Source organism: Apis cerana, linkage group LG6, assembly GCF_029169275.1.
Source record: "Apis cerana isolate GH-2021 linkage group LG6, AcerK_1.0, whole genome shotgun sequence".
Classification (NCBI taxonomy): domain Eukaryota; kingdom Metazoa; phylum Arthropoda; class Insecta; order Hymenoptera; family Apidae; genus Apis; species Apis cerana.
The window spans coordinates 1,671,254-1,690,975 of record NC_083857.1 but is presented as its reverse complement, the minus strand read 5'-3'; the positions used below and the strand labels follow the sequence as shown (position 1 = coordinate 1,690,975).

Here is a 19,722-nt window from a genome sequence, read left to right as displayed (position 1 = left end):
TTTTTTGAATTATATTAATTAACTTTATATATAATGTTTAATTTTTATGTGTATATATATATATAATATAACACAAAAAATATAATATATAAACAAATTATATGATAAGAATAATTGAATCTATCTATATTACTATTTATATATATTATATATGTTATATATATTTAAATTATATATCTATATTATTTAATTATTTTTATTTTTTATTTTCCTTAAATGAATTCATAGAAACTAATTTTATCAGTTTCACTATTATTATTATTATTATTATTATTATTATTATTATTATTATTATTTTATGAGCAAGCTTGATCTTTAATCATATGCGGCAAGAAATAATTTTTTTTAATATTGTTGTTATTTGTCTTTACTCCTCTTAATACCCGAATCTACAACTTTATGTCAATCGAGCTATCGGAAGAAGATAAACGTCTAGAGAAGTCGAGGAATTCGTTTGCGTCTAACTAAAGAAATGGCCTATTAGGTTCTTTTGCATTTCTTTGAGTCTATAAAGCATTGTCCTCGTCGGTCACGGAGTGCAGTAACCCGCGAGCTTTGCTTTGAAAAACCTAAGAATTATTTTATCTTTACGAATTTTGTTTTTAAAATAATTAATACGTAAGATCATAGTTTTTCCATATGCAATAAAATAAAATATATTTATAAGATAAAATGTTTTGTTCGACTTTGTTCTGCTTTAAAGTGTGAAAGTGCTTTGAAACGAATAATTATATTAATGATAATGAATTGGTGTAAAAAACTGGACTAAAAAACAAAAGTGTTTCTATATATTTGAGTTTTTGATAAAAATCGCTAATGTTCAATTCTCCTTTTATAAAATATTGATTCATGCGTATCGAATATTTCCATTTATCCAATAATATAAATATTATTCTAACGTCATTTGATAAATGTACATTTCGATTCTTCCTTTTTTGAAATATTTTTAAAAAACATTATTATTTTTAAAAAACAAGATTCGCGAAATATCTTTCAAGATCTACATTTTTGTAATTTTTGCAAAACTATTAAACGTATTCTATACGTTTTATATAAAAAATTCACCTCTTAATTACAACAATTTATTACACTATACAATATCGATTGAATATTTTTTATTAAATATCAATTGAATATTTAATTGAAAAAGTTCATTATATTGATAATGTTTAATTTTTATTAACTTAAATTTTGTACGAATTTTTTTCATAGTTTCGCGCGTAAAATTGATTATCAAAGTCATGAACGCGATAAAAAAACGCTTGCAAATGCTGAAGATCGAAAAGGATCTGGCGATGGACAAGGCCGATCTATGCGATCAACAAGCAAAGGAGGCGAATCGACGAGAAGAAAAGTTGAGGGATGAGGTTCGGGAATTTGCAAAGAAATTGGTGCAGATGGAACGCGATTTGGAATTGAGCAAAGCCCAATTGGAGAAGTCGAATAGAGATCTCGAGCAAAAAGAAAGAATCTATATTGTGGTTGGTGATTTGTACAAATATACAATTCTACATATTAGTAATATTTTTATAATGAATTTAGAACAGTTTTTCAACCTTTTTTCAATCGTAAACCCCTTTTTAAATATTTTTTTAATATTTAAATAACTCTTTTGTAATCTTTTTTTGCCATATAAGGATAATTTAAAAAATCAATAAATACAGTGCTGTTGAATGACTAGCAACATTGTTTTTAAGTTAAGTAACAAAACATTATCTGATTGCAATATATAATTATACAATAATTATTCAATATATAAAATAAATATGATCTAAAAATCATTAACTAAAATGACAATAAAGATATGCTTATAAGGAGATCATATAAGGTTGAGAATACCTGATTTTGATTATTTAAAAATATAATTTTAACGATTCTTGTCCTATTGAATGAGAATAGACGCAATCCGAGTTGGCAGTTTTGAACAGAAAGATGCAGCAATGCTTGCAGAATTTGGAGAAATCGGAAGAACGTCGTTTAACGGCACAAGCTAAACTGGCACAAGCGATGGAAACCGCAGAGGATGCGAAACGGTTTGTTCTATGTGAAAGAAAAGAAAGGGAAGAATATGATATACGTTTGAAATTTTTCTCGTGGTAAATTATTACTTTTAGTATCTGCAAAGTTTTGGAGAATAGAAGCAAACAGGACGAGGAAAGAATGGATCAATTGATGACTCAGCTAAAAGAAGCGAGGCTAATTGCTGAAGATGCTGATACGAAGTCGGACGAAATCTCGAGGAAATTGGCTTTTGTGGAGGATGAATTAGAAGCAGCTGAAGAGAGAGTAAAATCGAGCGAAGCGTATGTAGAATTCGTAAATTGTAAAAATCGTAAATTATTTTGGATAAACTTTAGTCTCGTATCTTATTAATTTCATCTATAACGATTCACAGAAAAATAATGGAACGAGAGGACGAATTATTCATTGTTGGTAATATATTGAAATCTTTAGAAGTATCCGAGGAAAAGGTAATAAAATCTTATTTATCGTTCATTGATCCAATTTTTGTTAACAATATTTTCGACAATATTTCATAGGCTAATCAAAGGGTAGAGGAATTTAAAACACAGTTGAAGGACTTGAAAGTGAAACTGAAAACTGCTGAAAAAAGAGCCATCATTGCGGAAAAGATGGTAAAAATGTTCTCGAAAGAATTGGATGCGAGAGAAGGTATGTTTCGTTTCATGAATTTTTTTTTTATATTTTCCGATCAAACCTTTTCTTTTCTGCATTTACAATCGTGTTCTTTCAGACTTTCTATTTAGAGAGAAGGAAAAATACAAATATATCTGCGATGACATGGACTCCACGTTTGCTGAACTCACCGGATATTAATCGAACTTTTATAATATCAAACTTTGTTATTTTCTACGTCAGTATATTTCTATTAAAAATTATACCCAAATATTTTACTTTTTTTTTCACATAATAGTTAAATTCAATTATAGATAAAATAATTGTCTAATTACTAATTTAATATATTTAAATACATAACATCTATTTACTTGTAACAAATAAATATATCAATATCTATTTATCTATAAAAATAGATATAATAATATATATTTATTTAAAAAGTAACTTATTTTTATATCAATTGTTAATTATCAAAGGGTAACAAAGAAACGACAAGAATAATTTTCGTACGGTACTTTACAGGATATCAATTTATTTTATCGATACTACGATCGACACAATGCTTCGAAACGCCACACCACCGACTTGAATACAATTTCAACCAATGGCATAATGGCCATGTCGTTTCACAGCGATCGTTTAAAACAGAGAGGAAACAATCGCGATTTTCTCAATCAACAGAGTTCTTCCTTCCGCACGTGGCTATGCCACTCAAGAATAGAATCTCGATACGCAGACACACTCTTCACATTCGCGTCACTTTTCCTCTTTTTTTACCTTTTTCTTTCTTCAGTTCTTTATTATTATTATTACTTTTTTTTTTACAACGATGCTAATAGTAGTTACAATAATAATTGTTCGTTTGATTTGCTCACTTCTCACGCTTTTGTTCATTCGCAAAACGCGGTTCATCAAATCGGTGACGTAATTTTCAAATATTAAATCGATAATATTAAATAAAGATACGTAATTTTTGTACGTAATTGAAGAATTTTCGATCATGGGAAGTTTGATTAATCCATATGATAAGATAAATCAATACACGAAAAATGAGAATAATTAGCGATAGAAAGTCCATCATCGATTTTCATATAATTTAATAACGTTGTACAACTTATGCTTATCTAAAAATCTTTTTTCTATATTTCATCTTTATATCTTATTTTTTTTTTTTAGTACTTATAATTTTATACGACTAGTTTGGATTTTTCAGAAGGACGTAAAATCTTACATCTGTTAGCGATCGATTCGATGAACTTTTATCGCTTTTATTTCTTGAAATTTCTTGTATTATGTTCGCTAATAAGTCGCAAGAACATCGATTCATTTAATATCTCGAGACGTTCTAAGTAACATCACCGTTATTAAAATTAAAACATACAGCATCGTGAGGGTCGTTTGTATCCCAACGATTAACGCGATGGAAATGATTCGCAGTATAGGGTCGCGTGTTTCTATGGAATTTCCGGCGCTTTTTTTGTTTAACATCATATAAACGTCCTCTTTCGAGATTAATAAATATTTATTGCATCTTTCATCTAAACGTAATTGTTTCAAAACTAGGCCAGTTTTTCATATTACTCTATAGATATATAATTATGATGTAATTTAACGACTTATAATGTACAATATTTGTTGACTGACAAAGAAATGAAAGTAAAAGTCCACTTTTTCAAGATTAATAATTTCGAAATGTGTAACTGTTAAGAAATTTTTTTTTTTTTTTGGTTGGGGCCAGAAATTCCTAGAAGAAAAAATCGAATATCAAAAGAAAAATGGAAAAATGTATAGAGTCCTCGTTGAGCGGACGTCAGTCGGTCGGTGACATAAGAAAACATGTACAAAAACTTTTATTATCGCAACGATGAACGATACCCGCTTCCCGATAAGGATCTAACAAATTAATCGAACTCTACGAGTTTGATTGACGTGCTTCTCAATATATACATTCATGTATGTTAATCGTAATGCATGCGCTTACACGCGCTTTAAGTACATATATATATTTATATAAATTTATATATACGTATACCTATGCCCTCGTCTTCGCAGTGTCGCGCACGGAACTTAAGTATCAATGAAATTCACGAATAAAATCATCGATCATTTAATTTTATCATAAAATTCGTCGAAAAAACATTTTCTAAAATCTTAAAAACTTCGAAAATTCGTTATTTTGATGAATGATTAAAATTATCGTTTCTGGAATTAGGAATTTCGATTTTGGCAGTTAGAATGGCAGTGATAATGTACGTGTACGTGTGTATGTGTGCGCGTATGTGTATATGTATGTATTAAAATTCGTCAAAGATAAGATAAGCATGGAAATACGCTTGAGCGCTCTAACCGTGTTATTTTTACTTTCAAATCAGTCTAAGGAAACGTAACTAACTACGAATTCGCTGCAACTTCGTGCGCAGCAATTCTCTTATCTTTGACCTTTAACTAGATCGATATGCTTCTTTCTTTTTTTCATTTTTATTTCTCTTTTTTTATTCGAATAATAAAAACGAAGAATCTCTCAAATTATCTCATACGAGAATGATAAAAGTTCAGTCTGGAACCGTGCGAAAACAGGTTCATTGGATTGCTCGTTTAAAAACGTATCCGCCTATTCGCGTTTCACGCGAATCAAGCGTTCGATTAGAGAAAACAACGACCGCCCGGACATTTTGAATTACGATTCGCGAGTCTCGCGGTCTCTCGAGTGCGCGACATTCGAAGAGGGATGTTTTTTTTTTTTTGGTGTAATCGACTGAACGGTATGGCGTCGAAACGGACGCCATCGACGTTCTAGACTAGAGTTCGTCGGCACGGCGAAAAATGTACAGAGCAGGAGAGAGGCGTGCTTGACTTGCCCGCACGCGGAAATAATGCCTTACTTAGAAGTCTTAGGATTTATATAACGGACTTAAAGTAATTAACGGTGTTTAGACGTACGTATAAACTTTACAATGCAACAGAGCCCAACCTTGGACGTGCTGCTCGCCTTGGAGAAACGGACGAGCACGTCTCATTGTCGTCTTTTTAAAAACCTTCCACGAACACGTTTTCCACGTAGATTTTTTTTTTCGCGTATAACGCCATCCTTGGTTTTCTCTCAGGTTATTATAACTTGCATCCCGATTCTAATACCACGTACGCAACTGGACACGAGGCGAGCACGAATCGAGAGCGGAAAACGACGCCTGCCGACGATTCGCGTATGCATGTACGTTGAAATTATAGCGGATGAGCTCTGTGAAAGAGCGGTCGGTCGAACGAAGATTAAGGAAATCAGTCTTACGGATTGAAGGAATCGCTTCTTTCGGCAACGAACGTTACGAACGAGCTTTGAATTATTTATTAAGATTCGTTGTTGTTCGTAGAGAGTGTGGAATTTGTGAGAGACGATTAAAAAAAGAAAAGGTTTACACAAAGTTACGTAAAGTGTAAGAAAATAATTGTATCTTTAAATGAACTTTTTTAAATTCTATTCATTATTAATATTTCATTTATCGATAGATTAATTTACCTGATTCTTAAATTTTTTTTAAATTAAAATAAAAAACTTTATCAAATGTTCTTCGAATACGTTTTGATTGATCAATTTCGAGATATAGAAATGATAAAAGATTTTAAATAGATTGAAAAGAGCAATTTAAAAAAAATTACAAAAATATTCGCACTATATATTACTCGTTACGACTTATAAAATATTAGTCAAGAATAGATTTTTCAGATTTAGAATGTTTCGTAATGAATCGAATCGATGTAGGTATGTATTTGAAACTTAGGAATGTGGTCGCAAAGAATAACGATGAAGATCTACATAGAATCGAGGATCGAACGGTGTAGGCCAGCGTGACCAAAATAAATGCTCCCGGTTTGACATCTGAGAAGTGACACGTCGCTTAAATCGCAGCAATTAGTTACGCAATGATTAATTTCACCGTCGTCGGGTAAACGTTTTCTCAATCACGTTCCGTCCCATCCTCGTCACCTTATCGATCATAAATACGTATCACGTATCCATTTATACGCGACATCGTGATCAAATACGTAAATAAATGCAAATGTTCAAAGCTGATCGTCCAACGTTCGAAAGAAAGATGGAAACGTTAGATTCTTACGAATTTGCAATACGACGCCATTTTCCACGATTCTGCTCCAAGGACTTTCCCGTGCTCTGCTCGTACGATTAAGTCTTTGGTCTCGAATGGGTCGCCCGCCGGCAAACGAGTCGCAGCGAGTCTGAGCAAATTGTCGTTTGGCACGCACTCTTACACACCCGATTAACTCATTCAATCTCTTTACTCATTCACTCGTTACGCATGCACACGCACTCACTGATATATATGTAATTATATATCGTTGCATCATAGATAAAGAAGAGAAAGGTAAAAGGTTCGAGTTCTTTCAATGAAGATCTTGGACGATAAATAATGACAATTCGAATTATAAATTAACGATATTATCACGAATCTCGTGATATTTAAAATTTCACTTGTTTTTTTTTACTTCTCTTCATTATCTACAAGCGATTCATCTGCCGATTCCCGATCGATCGAATATAATTTAATTTTTCATCTATATCGACAGAGAGAAAAAGGGAAACGGACGCGCGTAATTACGCGCTACCAAGTCCTATCTTTCCATCCTTTCTTTTCTTCCTTTTCTTCCTTTTAAATTTTAAATTTTAACCACGTCGAAACATCTGACGCCAAAGACACCAGATAGGAATGGATTTTCATTTTCCTTGGACCATGGGATCAAGAGAGGGAAGAAGAACGAAGATATCTTGGCCTATCGTGTCCAATATGGGAAGTGGAGGAGGCACATAGAATTAAGAAAGTGGGGTAAATTAAACGGCGATAGAGTAGTCGGAGGAAGGATTATTTTGGGTGCTCGGCCTTGACCAGAGGGAGCTTCTCAAACCGAGTTTCAGCTTCTTCAAGGAGTCGATATCGCACTCGGCCTCGCTGAGCTCCGGCCTGTCGGAACGGTCGCCATTCCCTGGCACTACGTTCCCCTGATTACCTCCGACGAACGTGGTCTCCGCGACCGATATCGGTGGTAACAATGTGCGTAGAGAGCTCCTGCTGGGAACATGCCATCTTACGGGACAGCCAAAGAAATGAACTTACTACGGATGAAAATATGATTTGCATGAATTTGTTTTTTTTTTTTTTCCGATTTTTCTTCGACTGTCGAATCCTGATCGTACAAAGCATTTCGTTTGGTCGATGGTGTATAATTTATGAAAATAAATGCGACTTATGATTGCTCGAGAATTTGGAATCATTATCCTTTTATTTTGTTAAAAATTAATTTCCTCAATTTTAATTATATGCATATCGTTCTTTAAAGATTAAATTAAGTTTATGTTATAGAATAAAAGATAATTATTTGAGATTAATATTCTTGAAGTGTCAATGATTTCAAAATTCGACTATAAAATATTATTTTATTATTGTGAACTGAAATTAAATATTGAAAAACAACCCGTAATTCAAACAAAAAATTTATATATTCATGTTTCTGATGTAAAGGGAAACGATATATTACTTCTATATTACATAATGACAGTATAAAAATAGTCAATTTTTTTATAGATATGCATATTGTGATAAATTTAATTTTTTTCATTTTATTTTCACTATTCAAAATATTTATATTTTTTATAATGGATGAAATAGGAAGAAAATTTAAAAATTCTAGAGATTAAAATCGATATCATTTATAAAATCGAAAATGCAAAAAATATTAAGTAAAATATTTATTTTATTCTATTTATTTTTCAAATTATAAATTTAATTTTATAATTTTGTTTTGAATTTTAAAATAATATTATAGCAAAATGAAATTATCATCGCATTCTATTTTCATCTATTGCAAAATTGAAAAAAATAAGTTTCAATAAATAATTCAATAATTTTTGTTTAAATTTCAATAATTTTTGCATATCAACTTTTATTATTTTTTATTTTAATCTTTGTAATTACTCTTTTTTCTTTGTATATATGCCAAGTATGTGATTTTTACGTTAAGATTTGAAAATTGTTTATTATCGACTGTAAAATAAAATTATGCTCTGTTAGATGTGTTATGAATACGAATGAATTATGAATATGAAATGAATGACAATTTGACTAATGAATCTATTTATTCTATTTGAATGATTTAAAAAAAATTTAAAAATATGAAAAAATTACCTAGAACGTCCTCTTCGAGGAAGTGACTTCTGCTCTGACATGGGTGAGATGTCTGAAGAAGTGCTCGACGTACCGTGGTAAATGAAATCGGAAACGGCCCGAACTAAAAGAAGAATTTTTATTATTTCACGAATTTATTGATCAAAAAAATTAACACAATAAAACGAATAATTAGGCATACTGTGTTTGAGTTTGCCAGCGTCTAGCTGGTTGGAAGACTCTGTGCGAGAGCTCGTCAGCTGATCTGGGTCAGACTCGCTCTCGTCGCTCTCGACATCGCCCGGCGTTTGTTGTTTTCTCTGTTGTCGTCTCCTCGACGAAACACTCTTCATACTCTGTATGACACAGATTTTATATTATGTAACAATTATCAATGATATTATCGTATAATAACATTTATATTACATAGAAAAACTCTAATAAATTTCAGAGAAAAATGTTTCATTACATTTTCCAAATAAATTATAAATTATAAAAAGTATCATCGAACTATTTTAAATGAATAATTAAAATAATAAAAATTATTTATTTCTTTCCAATATGTATAATATAAATATTTATGCAAAAATTAATATCTGATATGTAAATGTATATGGAATTATTACATTATTATAATGTAATTATTACAATGTAAGAAATATATAATACATAATATAATACATAATTATATATATTTAAAAGTTCAATAAGTATATAAGATTGTTAGAATGTATTTAATAAATATTTAGTGATTATTTGAAACTTTTTGAATAATTTGAAGATATTTTTTAATTTTTTTATATTACGATTTATAAAGAATTATTAACTATTTTTTTATTAAGGTATTATTAAAATATTATTCAAAAATATTAATCAAAACATTTATATTTATCGTATATTATGAATTTATGAATAATGAATTGATATTTTACATATCTATTTCTAATTTTTCATTTAATACAGAAATTTAATATTTTTGACACTTCATTAAATACTAAAAAAATAAATAAATAAATTTAAATTTTAAATTTAGAATATAAATTTAGAATTAAATTAAAAATATTTTTACACTATAATTTTTATTTTAAATCATCGTAAATTACAATATATTAAAATATTGTAATCTTTTATATTAAATATTTTAAATTATATATAATATATTAAATATATTAAATTATATTAAATAAATCTTTATCTTACTATTGTTATTTTTATTACAATTGTTAACATTTTTTATGAAAATTTTTAATTAAAAATAAATAAATTATCATTGAAAAAAGATAATTGCAATGATTTATAATGTGAATGTTTATGCAAATGCATAATATTTTTATAGAAAAACAAATTTGATATGATAAATATAAATATGTGTTTTATGATTAAGAGATTTTAAAAATTTATTTTGCATATTTTATATATATTTTATATATTGCATATATTTTTTACATATTATATATTAATGTTTAAACTATAAAATAATTGGCAAATAAATTAAGTTTCTCGTACTTTTTTTGATTTTCAAATTATATTTCAAGTGTACTGAAATTATTTTGATTTTTGTCATTATTTACAGCGACAAATATTTGAATTATTTCGAAGAATGCATATTGTGTGATTATTAATTTTTTTTTATAGATAAATAAATAAAAATCGATTTTCTTTTTTTCAAATGGAATATGTTTTTTTAATGCAATTTGATATTGTCAAAACATTTTTAATGTATAAATTACTTTTTTAATAACAATAATTTATTATTGAAAATATAATAAAAATTAAAATTATATAATATAATTCATAAATATTATAATAAATAATTAGTAATAACAATAGAATAATTTATATATATTCTATTTATAACTATTTTGTAGATATATTTTATTATATGTGTGTAATCTGTACATTTTTTTATATATACATTTTGATATGTTATAAATATATGTTATATATGATATATTATAATTGCATAAACATCCGCAATCTATTTATGAACTTAATATGAAGCGTAGAAAGAAAATTATTCTCATTTAAAGAATATTTGATATATTATATTAAATTTTGAAATATTAATAATTTAATATCCATAAATAAAAATTTAAATTTTATCTTAAAAATTATTATAAGTATCCAATAAAATATTTTATAATTTTCCTAATTTTTAAAAAATTATTTGATTGTCCAATTGAGAAATTACATATCCATTCTCTAATGGAAGTATCGCATATTTAAATATTGCTAAAATACAAAATACAGATAATATAATAATAGAATAATAATTTAGAAATAAGATTTTTAGATATCAACGAAAAATATGTAAGAATTATGTAAGATCTTATTACTTATATTTTTTAAATAATAACCTTATAAATTTTCAGAATCCTTACAAACTATTGATATTTAATTTAATAATTAAATATTACTTTTATTAAATATTAATTTAAATCAATTTACATAGATTTGCTGCTTTACGTAGACTTACCGTTGCTGCAGGTGGAGGGCTTGCGCACCCTTCGGTCATAGCGTGCTCGTGATACATGAAACTGTGAAGAAGAGTGTTGTTCGGGTGGAGACCGGCCGCTGAAGCTTCCGCCGCGCCTCCCAGTCCTCCCAACCCTCCCAATCCTGCCAGGCTTCCCCCGCCACCCTCCGAAAGCTGGAACGTAGCGTACGGCGAGATGTCCTCCGCTGTCTCTGTAACCCATCAGAGGCATTGCCTACCTTTCAAATCGCGTCGGGATGAATTTTTTATGCAACTATCAATTTTCCACTCTATCACAAAGAATAATTCTTTTTTCATTTTATTACTTTTCTTTTCTAATTTTTAATGCTCAACTATGATCGATGAGGAGAACTCTTATATTTTAAAGAGAATATTATTTAAGTTAATATTTTGTAACAGAATTGAAGATATTTCTAAGAATTAAATTTAAAGATAAAAACAAGTAGTATATTTCAAATTATAGAATAGAATAGAATAAATTAATAATTAAATTATGAATGTAAAGATGTCTTTTTATAAATGTATATATCATAATATATATTTATCTCCTAAAGGATAGATTATATTATATAGATTATTCTATATGAGAAGTTTATAAATACATTTGTACATTTTCTTAATGAGTTCTCCTCGTTAATTATTCAAAAAATGAACATGATGTCCTAAGGGGGTATGATCCTATAGAATTATAGAGGATGATTAGAGCAAAGGTAAAAGCGATGCATGATAAAATGTTGAACGAAATATGGTGAAGAATAAATGAAACATTCAACATTGTTCGCAATGAAGTGCACAAAGAAAATAGACGATGGTGTAGAATGATGAAAGGAAGATGTGGAAATGATCCATCTTCGCTTGTGAATTGTAATCGATCGCTAACTGTCCCTTCGAATGGACAGCGCTACGCGTGCGACTTTTACCTGAACAACAATTATAGTACCAAACCTGGCTGTCGTCCGTATCGTAACAAAGGTTCACCTGGAATCTTGTCGGGCCCTCCACCCGTATTCGCCGCTTGTTGTAAAGCCACCTTGTGAATTGTCGCGTAATAACGTTCCCTTTGGGTTTCCGCATTTTGTTGATTCTCCTGTGATTCCTTCATGGGACGCTGCATTCTATCTCCAAGATATCCTACCACAAAGATCAGACAGATTGGATTAACGAGATAAAAGAATGGAATGGAATAATCTATATTCGTCATTAGTACATTCCTAAAAAATAAACAAATATTGCTTTATTCAGAAATTGAAGAGAAATAATTGATTCTCAATTCGGGATCGAATGAATAAAATTTTAAACAGAATTTAACTTTTATTGAAAAACTTTTATTGTGATAGCAGAAAGTCAATTATTCAGAATTATTAAGAAATTTTTGGCAACGGATATTGGATTTTTGGACGAATATCGAAATATTTTCTTGTCCAAAAAAATATGAATATTGAATTCGGATAAATAGGCGAATATAGATATTGTATGTTTGTAAAATAAAAATGATTAAATATTTTAATAATTTTAATTATAATAATTTATTTTATTATGTTTTTTAAATGTTAATATTTACTTTAAAATAGCGATATAAATATTATTATTTTGTGAACTTTAAATTAGTTAAACCTTCCAAATATTGTAAACTATTAACAATATTTAATAATTAATTAACAATTAATTCAGATTTAAAATATGAATAACTTACTGCTTCGCCAGCGAAGAGCTACAATCACAACAGCAACAACTAAGGCAACAGTGGCAACAATCAGAGGCAGCATCACTTTCACATCCGCATAAAATGGTACGGTCGAAGCAATTCCACGTTTTGATAGTTCTGGAGGTGGAGGTTCTGTAAGGTTTCAGGAACACAGTGCTTTTGGATATAATTCTTTCAATTTGAATATTTTCACCAGACTGATTAAGTTGATTTTCTTTAATTATTCTAAGTTCAATTTTCATCAATTATTACATGATATTATTCTTCATCCATAAATTAAGACTGTTTGAAACGAGAAATAATCATTAAAATTATAAAAATTTGTAAAAAAAAAAAATTTGTCATATTGAATTTTGAAATTCACACGAGATTCGAAATTCAATTTCAATTGATTTTGGAAGAAGAATAGCTATATCACTAAGCTTACCGCCTTCCTTCGTCAATGTTACGAATGTGAACTCCGCTTGATTGCTACCAGCTACATTGTGAGTTTCAACTTTCAGCTGATAAACAGAACTTGGTTGTAAATTTGTCACAACAAATCGTCGTTGCATTTTCACGCTATTCGACACCAATGTCCAGTGAAATTCGTTGATGGGTCTATACTGAATTGTGAAATAGAGTATTGGACAACCATTATCTGGCCACACGTGAAGTCTAAGGACTAATGTGGTCGAGTTTGGACTGAGGAATGTTGCAGCAGGTGGTATTCCTGGTGCTTGTCCTTGAGTTCGAACTGACAGAACTGGTGATGATGGACTGCTTCCAATTTTATTGTGAGATGTTAAGTATAATTGATATGTATTGCCACATAAGAGACCCTAATAATCAATAAAGCGCTAAATTATTGATTTATCTCATTGATAAGTTTCAAACAAAATATGTTAATTGAAACATTAAATTTTGAAAATCTTTTATTTAAAATCTTATACCTTTAATTCGTGACTTGTAGCGTGACGAGATAATTGTAATTCATCTAAATTTCCGTGCGTTGTTCGATAATGTAATGTATATCCTGTGAGTGAAGCACCACCATTGTGCCCAGATTTCCAATGTAATAATATACTACTCGATGTAGAACTCGTTACATAAAGAACAGGTGCGCTAGGTGGCACTATGAATAAAAAGGATTATATCATTAAAAAATTTATGTTTTTTAAAAATTAGTATTATCAATAAAATTCATAGAATAATTCTTTTATTATTATTTCAACAATATTGTAGCAAATAATGTAAATATTATAGTCTTATTTATGAACAAGTTAAATTTCGCGAGTCTATAGTCGTTATGTAATAAATCGTTTGCTTAGCAATGTTAGCAATGTTTTTAATATGTTTTCAATTATCATATTTTTTTAAAAATGTCTTCTATTATTTTTTTGAAGAACAATACAATTATAAATAAAATTACATTTTATCGTTTCATAAAATTCGAGAAAAAAGAAATTATCATCGTTAATGCTAAAAGAAAAAAAATGGAGAAAATCAATGATCACAAAACGCGAAAATAAAAGTCCTGAATAAAGTTTCACAAAAATAATTTTCAACACTGATTTGAATAATGGAAATACTGTTGGAACAATCGATTGGAAGAAAATTGAGATAATATATATTATCTTTTATGGAAATTAAACTTACCTTGTACAGTCAAAGTGTAATGCAATTTATCATTGCCTTGAGCATTTTCCACTTGACAAGTATAATTTCCACCATCTTGTGATTGTAAATTTGACAACATGAGTTCTCCAGATGGCAAAATTTGTATATTCCTCGTTGAATCGGTGCGTATTTGTTCCCCCTGACCTTTATACCACTCTCTGGTAGGATCTCCAACTGCGTTGCAAGCCAGAGTGGCAGATCCTCTCCATGGTCGCACTACGTGGCCACCAAAAGACGTAATTCTCGCTGGCACTCGATTGGTTGGTACTTGTGCAGCTACTTTGGAACTTTGACCTTCGCCTACACGAGTGCTACCGGTCACCCAAAATTGATATTCTACATGTTGCTGTAAATCAGTCGCTTCAAAGTAGGTATTTTTTGCTGGCAATGTTCTTTTACCATGATTCAGTTCTTCTCGACCATCCACGACTCTATTGATTTTATATATATATTTTTTTAATAATCGTACTGTAATATATACTTTATATTAATAAATTTTAACATAATTGTTTTTACCTTGTATACAAATTATATTTTGTAATAATTCCATTTGGTTCTAAAGGTGGAAGCCAAGAGATAAAAAGTGCCTGTGGTGAACTAACCACCACCTTTATATCTGCTGGGCTACCTGGCACTACACGAAGAAATTGAAAATGTCTTAATTATTAAATTTTTATTCACATCAATTTTCGATTAGCTTGTGAAAAACTTTACCATCTTCTTCTGTTTGACAGTACGTTACGGTCGTAGGTACTCCATCCCCAACTCTAGTGAAAGCTAATACTTGAATAGTGTAGTTTGTATATTTTCTCAAACCCGTGAGAACAGTGGTTAAAGCGCTAGTCTTACGAACCTAAAACAAAAATTAGAATATATCGAAGAAATTCTTAAAATATTTCGTTATAATGTTACTTCGTTATGCTTACTTCCATTTCATCGACGCTGCGCCACATATCCGCCAAAATAGGTTCATAGTGTAATTTATATCCTTGAATAATACCATTACTGTGTGTGTTAGGTGGTGGTTGCCAAGAAACTTGAAGGGATTGTGAAGTTAACGCAGCGCATCTTACATCTTCAGGTGGTATACTGGGAACTAAATAATTATATGTAATTTATTAAGAAAATTTCTTAATATTTTGCTTTTTAAGAACATTATTTACCATCTTCCATTGTTTGTGTGAGCAAAGGTTCGGAAAGTGGTCCAGAACCAACTTGATTATACGCTTGAACCACCAAAGTGTACTTTGTATAAGGTCGAAGCCCTGTTAGCCGAAGTTCTGCACCCCCTTCTTCTCCGTCTCCGGACACGGAACTGAAGTTATACGAGGGATTTGACGAGCTGAAAGAAGATTGATAACGTAATGGAGTTCTAAACTTGAGTTCAACGTGTTTCAAAATATGTTTTGTATAATTAAATTATGAAATATTTAATTTAAAAAAAAGAGAGACTTTAAAGATTTATATAATTATGCTTGATATATAATTACTGAGCAAAAAATGTCCAATCAATATAGAAAAAAAATTTCAACAGGAATTAATTATTTCGATATAAATCGATTTTTACTATCGAGGAATATTCAATATATAATGAATTTTCATTGAATAAAAAAATTATTTCAAAAATTTGTCAAACTGAAAAATGTTAAAATTATTACTTGATATCAACAGAAATTACTTCATAAATGCAAATGAAGTAAAAAATTCTTCTTTTTAACAAATGCTCGATGTGTTTTCTTCCATTATAAAACTTATATCTTCATATTATAGATCATTATATACATATATATATATATATATAATTTTTTGCTTCTAAATCAATCTCTATTTATCTTCAATGTGTTGCAAAGAAACTTATTCACGATATCAAATATTTGTAAATAATAAAAATTAATTTAAAACAATTTATTGTTTTTTTTTAAAACTCTGTATATGCATATAAAATGAAGCACATAAAAAACTACGTAAATATTTCAATTGTTATTGATATAAAAAAATATATTACATTTAATTTCTATAGTGTTGAAGAATATATAATTTATATAAATAATTTTAATACATAAAAATATAAAAATTTTTAAAGATTTATATTAAAATAATTTTTAAAGGTTTTTTTAAATGAAATGATATGTTTTTTTGATCTAATTTTTTTTCTAATATCAAATAAATAGAGATATTAAATGGCTTCTTTTAAATATATCATTCTATATAGAATTATACATATTGTTATCATATATATATATCATAATTTCTTTATTAAATATTTAGTAAATATATATTTATATAATTATATTTATATAATTATGTAAACAATTTACAAATATTGGAAGCTGATTAATGAATTTCATTCGAAATATGGTAACTATAGGTTATCATAAAATTGATTATTCTGCTTTGACATTTCTACCTTGTTTCTCTATAGCCAACATTGAATCCTTGAATGTCACCATGTCGGAGTTCAGGCAATGGTGGTGACCAAGTGATTAAAATTTCAGAGGAGGACAAAGCTCTAGCTTCAAGATTAATCGGAGGTCCAGCCGGTCTTTGTGGCTCTGTTCTGACAATCAATTCCGCCGAGGGTACTGATCTACCTGCTGGTCCTTCAGCTATTACGCGTATAGTGTATCTAGTTGCCGGTTTCAATTCATCTATTAGAGCAGCATATGGCAAAGGTGGCCCAGTAAATTCTTGTTGTTGCCATATTCCAGCTATTACAAGTTATTTAATAAACATTAAATTAATTATAATCGTAATTCCACTTTTGTATTTTCTTTATTAATAAAAATTCTTTCTCTTTAAGATATAGGTAAAATAATCACCATCGCCTTCTTTGTATTGTAAAATGTACTTAGTCACTTCAGTGGTGTCTTGCGATTTATGTTGCCATTTTACGTTAATACTTCGACTGGCAACCATGGCTGTTTCTAAAGAATTTGGCGGTTGTGGTGGCTCTAGATTCGAATAAAATAATTTGGTTTTTTTTTTTTATAAATATTTTAGATATATTCTTCCTTATAAAGTATTGTACCTTGTACGAGGAGTTGCACCAATTGTTGATCACGACCATAAAGATTACTCGCCTGACAGAAATAGGCACCGCTATCGGACGCTTCGGCCGAAGAAATTTGTAATTGTGCTATTACACCATCTGGTGTTACCTCACGTTTCACTGTAACTCTTTGCACATAATAAAATAATTGTAAAATATTTACTTATAATATACATATACATATTATAATATTATATATAGTACAATAATAAAGTAATAATAAGTAGTCAATCATATAAAAAGTAATTAGAATTTAAATTTTTACAAGTTTAAATAGTTTCTGTCTAACGTAAACACTTATCACTAAATAACAAACAAAATAAACAAAGTTAATCAAAATTTGATCAAAAGTTAATTAAACTTTAAAATAACATTTTTCTATTAAACATTGGAAAACAAGATTCTAACAATTTCAGGGAGTTTCATTCAACAGTGCTCAAGCTAATTTCAGTTTTACCGATAGTTCGTCGAGGGATTTAACTCAATTTTTCCGCCTTTCAGCCAAGTGACGGTGACCGGTGTGTCGCCGTGTACCTCGCAATGCAAAGTTGCAGTGTCACCCTTCTTCACAGTGACAAGTCTCGATGGAGCCGCGAAATATGGAGAGGCTATTACGAAATTAAAATGAGAAATTCTAATAAATTTTGCGTTGACTTTGTTACGATTAAGAATTTACATTTGAAAAAAGCGACTTTATGTATTGTTAAATGGTTATTCAATTTTTACGTTTAACAAAGAGATACTCACAGTTTACTTTTAACTGAACTACTTTGCCAATTCCACTTCCAATGCCATTACTCGCTTGACAGAGGTAAAATCCTTCTCTGTCTTCCTTCACGTGTTGCAATAGTAGCGTACCATTACTGAGGATTTTCGTGTACGCTCTTTCTCGTAACTCCTCGTACTCCCCGGATTTGCTTCCTATTTTGTTCACATAAAGAAAAATTTTCAATAAAATACGAAATATTAAAATATACATAAAAATATAAATGTTATAAAAAACATTAAAAGATTAAAAGAATTTAAGTTGACTATATTTCTTGCATTTAAAATTTTTTTATAGAATTTTTTTATAGAAAAATATTTATTATGTTATATATTATATTATGATGCACTTTTAACAAAAATTTGCTTTTAATTAATGAAAACTTTACTTCTTGAGTTAATGAAATTTTAATTATTAATTCTTATAATAATTCTTATAATTAAATCTTAATTATTATTAAGATAAGAAAAATTTAAATAAAGAACATTATAAAACTCTAGAAAGTTTTTAAAAATTACAAAAAAGAAAAATTATTTATTGTATTTTATTCTTTAACAGAATTAGCAAATTACGAAATTATTAATTACGAAAGAAACAATAAATTATAAATTACGAAAGAAACAAGCAAAAAACAAAATTACGAAATCTTTCAGAATAAAGAATATTAAAACTTTTTGTTTTATAATTATTAAATATATATATAAATATTTTTGATGAAATTAAAATTATATTTAAATAAAAACATTTGATTATATTAGATCAATTAATTTTCATTAAAATAGCTATGATATATTTTTTTCTATTTCAAATAAATATTTAATATTCTTTTTGATAAATATATTTTGTTCTTCCAATTAAAAGAATAATTCTAATATATAATAGTTTATTGCATTTTATGATTGCATTTCAAAAATTTTAAGATAAAGAGTTTTAAAATAAATATATAAATATATAAATAATAATTCATATGATACGATACATTATTGTCAATTCAATTTTTTTTTATCATTGCTTTATTATGCATATTCAAACTATTATAATTAGAATATATCTCTGTCATAATTAGAAAAATTTCATTGTATTTTGCCAATCATTTATATATTAATATTGTAAATTATTACAAGTATAATTTTTTATTTAATTATTATTAATTAAATAACTAACAAATTAATATATAATTAATTGTTTTCAATTGAAACTGAGTTTCTAAAATGACATTATTTATGACACGAT

At 28.5% G+C, this 19,722-nt stretch overlaps 2 protein-coding genes across 11 annotated transcripts in view; one reads left to right on the top strand and one right to left on the bottom strand.

Annotated features, from left to right (window-relative positions):
- Positions 1-488: 488 nt before the first annotated feature.
- On the top strand, positions 489-2,910 carry LOC107993473 (tropomyosin-2-like). The gene is made up of 7 exons (XM_017049892.3): positions 489-618; positions 1,213-1,481; positions 1,900-2,033; positions 2,115-2,303; positions 2,396-2,471; positions 2,541-2,673; positions 2,756-2,910. The coding sequence occupies exons 2-7, from the start codon at positions 1,242-1,244 to the stop codon at positions 2,836-2,838; spliced, it is 855 nt and encodes a 284-aa protein (XP_016905381.2). The 5' UTR covers positions 489-618; positions 1,213-1,241; the 3' UTR covers positions 2,839-2,910.
- A 231-nt stretch (positions 2,911-3,141) lies between these two features.
- Positions 3,142-19,722, bottom strand: part of LOC107993494 (cell adhesion molecule Dscam2) — a 197,604-nt gene continuing 181,023 nt past the window's right edge. For 3 of the 10 annotated variants that reach the window (XM_062075910.1, XM_062075911.1, XM_062075906.1), the window contains 18 exons: positions 18,471-18,644; positions 18,181-18,331; positions 17,703-17,851; positions 17,494-17,625; positions 17,082-17,382; positions 15,838-16,016; positions 15,601-15,770; positions 15,389-15,527; positions 15,191-15,308; positions 14,654-15,105; positions 13,948-14,129; positions 13,443-13,836; positions 13,004-13,147; positions 12,289-12,441; positions 11,290-11,501; positions 9,016-9,169; positions 8,835-8,937; positions 3,142-7,736 (listed from right to left, as the gene is read on the bottom strand). In XM_062075910.1, coding sequence (XP_061931894.1) covers positions 7,484-7,736; positions 8,835-8,937; positions 9,016-9,169; positions 11,290-11,501; positions 12,289-12,441; positions 13,004-13,147; positions 13,443-13,836; positions 13,948-14,129; positions 14,654-15,105; positions 15,191-15,308; positions 15,389-15,527; positions 15,601-15,770; positions 15,838-16,016; positions 17,082-17,382; positions 17,494-17,625; positions 17,703-17,851; positions 18,181-18,331; positions 18,471-18,644 — 3,560 coding nt within the window. In that variant the 3' untranslated portion in view covers positions 3,142-7,483. Of the gene's footprint in view, positions 7,737-8,834; positions 8,938-9,015; positions 9,170-11,289; positions 11,502-12,255; positions 12,442-13,003; positions 13,148-13,442; positions 13,837-13,947; positions 14,130-14,653; positions 15,106-15,190; positions 15,309-15,388; positions 15,528-15,600; positions 15,771-15,837; positions 16,017-17,081; positions 17,383-17,493; positions 17,626-17,702; positions 17,852-18,180; positions 18,332-18,470; positions 18,645-19,722 lie in introns of all 10 variants that reach the window. The other 7 variants (XM_062075902.1, XM_062075900.1, XM_062075908.1 and 4 more) reach the window with 5 other exon arrangements.